General features: G+C 36.4%; 1 protein-coding gene across 1 annotated transcript; it reads right to left on the reverse strand.

Moving 5' to 3' along the window:
• On the reverse strand, positions 1,995-5,988 carry LOC109333584 (MDIS1-interacting receptor like kinase 2-like). The gene is made up of 2 exons (XM_019569091.1): positions 2,639-5,988; positions 1,995-2,533 (listed from the first exon to the last, which is right to left on the reverse strand). Exons 1-2 carry the CDS (start codon positions 5,934-5,936, stop codon positions 2,175-2,177), a joined length of 3,657 nt encoding a protein of 1,218 aa, XP_019424636.1. The 5' UTR covers positions 5,937-5,988; the 3' UTR covers positions 1,995-2,174.

Genomic DNA, 6,492 nt, shown 5'->3' on the forward strand with positions numbered 1-6,492 from the left:
TTGCAAGGATCAAGAAGAGAGTAACATTCTCATCATTATCTTTAATCTTTAGAAACTTGAGTTGACCTTCTGAGCAATGGCTTTGCATGCTCTAGAATCCCATAAATGTAATTTACCATCATTTACCAAAGGGTAATGCATCAGTAATCATCATAAGCATCTCTAAGAAGTAAGTCATTGTTCCAAGCAAAAAAAGAAGGCAATGCAATGATCATTGCAACAAAAGGGATTCCAAAACCAAGAACTCAACTTAGGTTGTCTTGTATATAGCTCAAGATCGAAAGAGTTACCATGCAGCTTGACTAACCTCATTGATTGCTATCTCTCTACAAGTTTGATTCAGAAACAAAGGCTCCAATGGCTTGGTGTTACTTGCATGCTAATTGCATCAAAATATGAAGATATTTGTGCTCCTTCATTGGCCCCTGATGTTGAAGCTAATAAGATAAAGAAAGATGCACCAAAGGAAAAACCTGCTGCCATAGAAGATACTGATTGCAAAGAAGTGAAGAAAAAAGTGGATTCTATGAACATATACATCAAGAAACACAAGCCTTTTTTTTGTCCAGTGGATTTTCCTAGAATTGATGCTAAGATAAAGAGTAAGTTTAAAAAACTTACTGTTGGAGTAACTAGATCTCTCCCCCAATTTGTTAGACTATATATTGTTCTCTAATGTGAAGCTGCTAATACTAACATTCTCTATAGATTTTTAAATATTTTATATGTGGCTCCTAAGGTCTTACCTTCAATGTCTAATCAACCTCAAGGTACAAGAGAATATGGCTTTTGACATTTAAAATATAGGCATAAATTTTCCATCTAACATTGATGTCAGTCATTTGTTATGTTTGGAGGCAAAAGTTGCATGCCCAATTATGCTAGCTTGTTATTGCATAATTGACACCAACACTCACAGCACTAAGCTCAAGTAACTTAGTGATAGCTGGTTCAAGCTCAAGTAACTTAGTGATAGCCAGTTTGAATTGCAGAGGCTTCATTTAGGGGAATAAAATATAATAGGGATATTTAAACTTGGAAGATGACACATTCAGTAGCCGAAGAGGTCGCATGTCAAGGCCGAGGTGTTCCAAACAATAGCAGCACAAGCAACTAAGGAAAGTGTTCTTAGAGGATGGAAAGTGTTCTGAAACCCCATAAGCTGGCGCATGGCTATAATGCCAAATGGCTCCATAAGAATGGAAAGTGTTCTTAGAGGATGGACATGTTCTTCTACTCAATTATAATGTTTTTAATGTTTGTTATGGTGCCCATAAGATGAACTTGATATCAAAACATTGACCCTAGGAAATTATATATAAAATTGGTTGAATCCCTCAGGTACAGATGAATTATTAAAGAATTTAATTAGTTATTGAGTTTCTTGCCCAAGCAAACAGAACCAAGTTTCTAGTTCTGTTATTTGAATTTATACCATTCTAAGAAGGGTCAACAATCTATAGATAAACAACAACAACAACATAGCTGATTACCATTAAAATAGACCATAGAAAATATGTATATCAGTATATAGAAGGGACAACTAAAACTTTCAGCCAGGGCTTAAATAAACTAGAGTTTTAGGATGACTAATATGCAATATGATATTTCCCTTTGAGTTTTAGTATATGTATATCGTTGAAGCTTATTACTTAAATGCCTGATATGCAACATGATATCTCCCTTTGATTCATTAAAGATATCAAACTATTTTTTAATGAAACTTGATTCCTGGGATGTATGCTACTTAACTCTGCTACCTTCATGCATTCTACACCATGTCAAATTCAACTTTTAATTAGAATTTCAACCGTAGTTCAAAGAAACTATTAAGCACAAATTGTAGTTGACAAAAATGTTTTAATCAATATGCCATATCTAAGAGCCAAAACTGAGGGCTGCACCTTCCCCCAGATTATTCATGCAAAGTTCAGTTGTTATAGTCTAAAAATTATAAAGATAATGGAATTATAGGCAAACAATTTTACTATTGCACCAAGGTTCACACTTAGTCTCAAGAATTATTGCCTCGGAAATATAAACATTATGTAAGAAGAAGAACAAGAAAAAACGGTAGATAACCTCTATGTAAAATACTCTTCTAACTATAAGGCTAAAATATATAAACATAAACTAATTTTCTTCACACAAAACTAGTTATGGCAACAATGGCTCTACTTCTGAAACCCTGTAAGCTTGTCCATGGTTATCATGCCAAATGGTTCATAAAGACAAGCTTGTGTAGTAGCAGATAGTTCTTGCGCCACAGCACGCATCATGGGTCTAGATTCAGGAGCTGCATGGGTGCACGCGAAAGCAATGGTCATTATGAACACCACTACTTCAGCTAATTGGCCTGTTGGAAGTGGAAGCCTTTGGTCCAGCACATCCTTCAGAAGCATCTGTGGATCTTCCATTGAAGTCTTGGTAATCAAGAGTTCCCCCGGGTGCTTTCCCATCATTATCTCTAATACCACCACTCCAAAACTATAAACATCACACTTGTCTGTGACCCTCATAGTTTGTGCTAGCTCTGCAAATTTTCAATTTTTGTTAGTAACCCAAGTTTTCAATGTATATGAAAAGAGTAAATTGAGTTAGACTGGAAATATTAAATTAAATTGGATGAAATATGTACCTGGAGCCATGTAGCCATAAGAGCCTGCCACTGAAGTCCAGCTTGAATTGTTGGAGCTTAGAAGCTTTGCTGTGCCGAAATCAGCGAGCCGGGGTTCAAAATCTGAGTCCAATAGTATGTTATTCAATGTTACATCTCTGTGCACAATTGGTGGAGAGCAATCACTATGCAGGTAGGAAATTGCATGTGCTATTCCCTGCACAATTTTCACTCTTCTAACCCAACTCAGCTCCAACTTCCCTTCATCTGCATACAGCACATTCCTCAAACTTCCTCTATCTATATATTGGTAAGCCAAGAACATTTGTTTCCTCCTCAAACAGAATCCATAGAGCTTTATTATATTGCGGTGCCTGGCTCCGGTAAGTGATTGTATCTCATTCTCGAAACTCTGACGGTTCGCTGCAGGAATGTCATCAGAGTCTGAGATATTGAGTCTTTTAACAGCAACTACTTGACCTGAAAGTAATTCTGCTTTGTAAACACTTCCAAATCCTCCTTTTCCAATGCAGTACTTGTCATCGAAGTCTTCAGTAGCCTTAACAAGTTCAGAAAATGTGAATTTTCCATCTTTTCCCCATACCATGCTAATAGACTGATCACTATTTTGAGTGCTTTTGGACTCTTCATCACGGAGTTTGGATTGCCGTCGGAATATGAGGATTACAACAACAGCAATAAATAGCACCCCACAAACAGGTATAATAACACCAAGAAGAACCTTTTTGTTAACTCCTACTGATTTGTGTTTGGAAGATACTGAGGAGCAAGGAGTTAATCCTTTAACCATACCACACAAGGAGTTTCCAACATAAGATACTGTTGCTGTTTTGAAAATACCATCAGTTGGGACTGAACCGGTCAAGTTGTTGTAAGAAAAATCAACATACTGAAGGCTGAACATACTTGATAAGGATTTTGGAATCGTCCCTGAGAGATTGTTGTGTGAGACATTGAGAATCTGCAATGATGCAAGTTTGCCAAGGTTTTGTGGAATTTCCCCAGTGAAAGAGTTGCTACTGAGGTCTAACAAGTATTGAAGTGCAAACAGATTACCAACTTCATATGGTATCTCCCCAGAGAGTTTGTTATGGCTTAAATTCAGGCTCAGTAAGCGATCGCAATTACTAAGCTCTTCGGGAATACCTCCACTGAAGTCATTATCTGATAAATCAAGATCACTAAGCTGAGCTAATCTCCCAAAACTCTGAGGGATTTCTCCAGAGAAATGGTTCCTGCTCAAGTTGAACATGTAGAGCATGCTTAAGTTCCCAATTTCGGGTGGGACAATGCCACTAAATTCATTGGAATGTAGGCTTAGATATTGTAATTGACTCAACTTACTCAACTCGGGTGGAATTTTTCCAGAAAGTTGATTTCTGTTCATATCCATCCTGGTTAAGTTGACACATTCACCCCATTGAGGAGAGAGCTCACCAGTAAGCTGATTTCCGCTAACAGAGATAAAACTAAGATCTGGATAAACCCCAAATACCTCAGTGATGTTTCCAGTGAATTGGTTTTCATCAAGCCTAACTCTAGTTAGTGTTGAACAATATCTTAAGGACTTCGGCAATGGCCCGGAAAAGCTGTTATTATTGACTGCCAAAAAAGCTAGCATGTTACCACTGCACAAGTCAGAAGGCAGTTCTCCTGTGAAGCCATTGTTTGAAAAGTACACGCTATACAAATTTCGACTATGCTTTCCGAAATCGCTGGGAATGTTGCCCGAGAAGTTATTACTGAACACAGAAAAATATGTTAAACTATTTAGTTGAGCAATGGTCTCTGGTAACTCTCCATCCAGATTATTGTTGTTGACATCGAATTTTGTTATTGAGGTTAAGTTTCCAATATCCATTGGAATGGTTCCTGAGAGCTTGTTGAAGAAAAGATTCAAGACATTAAGGTTTCTAAGATTCCAAATGGTTAGAGGAATTGGACCAGAGAATTGGTTTCCTGAAAGGTCTAACTCTATCGTTTCTTTCAGGTTTCCAATCTCTACAGGAATATGACCAGAGAATGTATTATTATACAAAAAGAGGATTTGGATTTTTGCCAATAGGCCAATCTCTGAAGGAATATGACCTGTAAAATTATTATTTTGGACTTGAAGAGAGATCAACTCAGTCCAATTAGAGATCAGTGAATCAGAAATTTCACCAGAAAATGAATTTTCTGATAATCCCAACAGTGATATTTTGGACAGGTTAGATAGTGACAAAGGCAAGTGACCACTCAAATCATTCGCTGCTAAACTCAGGTAAGTTAGATTTGTACAAAAACCAAGTTCAAAAGGAATTGTAGAGTTCAAAAAATTATGACTGAGATCAAGATAACTCAGCTCCCTAAGTTGGCCTAAGGAGGAAGGGATTTCTCCTTGTACTAACATGCTATTCAGTTCAAGTACTTGAAGCCTAGATATCAGTCCTATTTCTTTTGGAATAGAACCAGTAAACTTGTTATTACCTATATGAAGTTCTTTGAGATTTGAAAGCTTGGACAAGTTTGATGACAATTGTCCTTGTAGCAAACAGTTTGTGAGGTTGAGGTATTCAAGCTTCCCTAGATTGGTATACATAGATTCTGATATTGTTCCATTGAAAAAGTTCTGAGAGAGGTCAAGGTATGTCAAGTTTTCGCAATCCGATATAAAACTCGGGATTTCAGAAGCGAAGTCATTGAATTCCAAACCAAGGTAAGTTAAGGAATGCATGCCTGAATATTGAGACCATGAAGAAGGAGATACAAAGTAATTTGATCCAAGATCTAAGTACCTTACCTTAGGAAGATTTGTGATTTGATAAGGAATGGTACCATTGAGATTGTTGGTATCAAAACTAAGGTATTCAAGCTCCTTCAACTGGCCTAGCTCAGAAGGTATTGTGTCCTCAAAAGAGTTGTTTCCCAAGTCCAAAAAAGTGAGCTTGGAAAGGCTGCCAATTGCAGAAGGTATTGACCCTTCAAGACTATTTCCATTGAGGTTGAGACTAGTGAGGTTGGGGAAGGAATCAAAACCAAAATCAAAGAGAGTTCCACTGACATTGAAACCAGATAAGTTTATCTCTGAAACAGTTTTATTGGTGTTGTCACAAGTAATGGCATCCCAGCTGCAAAAGTTGGCAAAGTTGTTGAGTGACCAAGAAGCTATGGAAGGAAGAAGAGGAAGAGATAGAGTGTTTTTCCATTTCACAAGTGCTTCTGCTTCTGTTCTTGTTGAGGCTGTGATTTTCATCGGAAGTGAAGATATGAGGAGTATATGAAAGAGAATAGCATGAGCTTTTTCAGTAATTGTCATGTCTCACCTAGTATATGTTATTGCATCTATATGAGTTTGTATTTGAGTTAATGCTTTACTATCTTATACAAAGAATGAAATTCTGTTTAAGGCTTACTATTTATCAATCATATTCACAAATTTAGAATCTAATTAGAATCGACATATCTTTTATCTTAAAAAATATGTTACTCCTTCTGTCATTTGTTGTAATTGGTAAAAAAAAATTTATTATTAAACTTTTAACTTAAATATATATTTTTGAATTAATTACAATAAGTGGAACATGTAATAACACAATTCATAAGGCCTTCTTAATGAGTTGGACCAGTTTTTTTCCATAGAAGGCAAAGACATAACGTGAAGAGGAGGTGAAGTGAAAGCTATATGGTATGTTCCACATATTGTGGTCTATGAATATTATAATGTGATTATGATTGCATTTTACTTAGAAAATAAATGCTACTTGGGTTAGTCTTACTTGCACTTTAATTTTTTTGACCACAATACAAATAATGCATTCATCATTCACACGTTTCACACTTCCATTCTAGAATAAAATGGTTGAATTTAGCTG

The sequence above is a fragment of the Lupinus angustifolius genome, chromosome LG19 (assembly GCF_001865875.1).
Source record: "Lupinus angustifolius cultivar Tanjil chromosome LG19, LupAngTanjil_v1.0, whole genome shotgun sequence".
NCBI lineage: Eukaryota > Viridiplantae > Streptophyta > Magnoliopsida > Fabales > Fabaceae > Lupinus > Lupinus angustifolius.

Excerpts from the sequence above, each read along its gene's own strand:
- LOC109333584 (XM_019569091.1), bottom strand. The coding sequence starts at position 5,936 with ATGACAATTACTGAAAAAGCTCATGCTATTCTCTTTCATATACTCCTC. Across the intron at positions 2,534-2,638 it reads TTATGGCTACATGGCTCCAG|AGCTAGCACAAACTATGAGG; the intron begins GTACATATTTCA and ends GAAAATTTGCAG.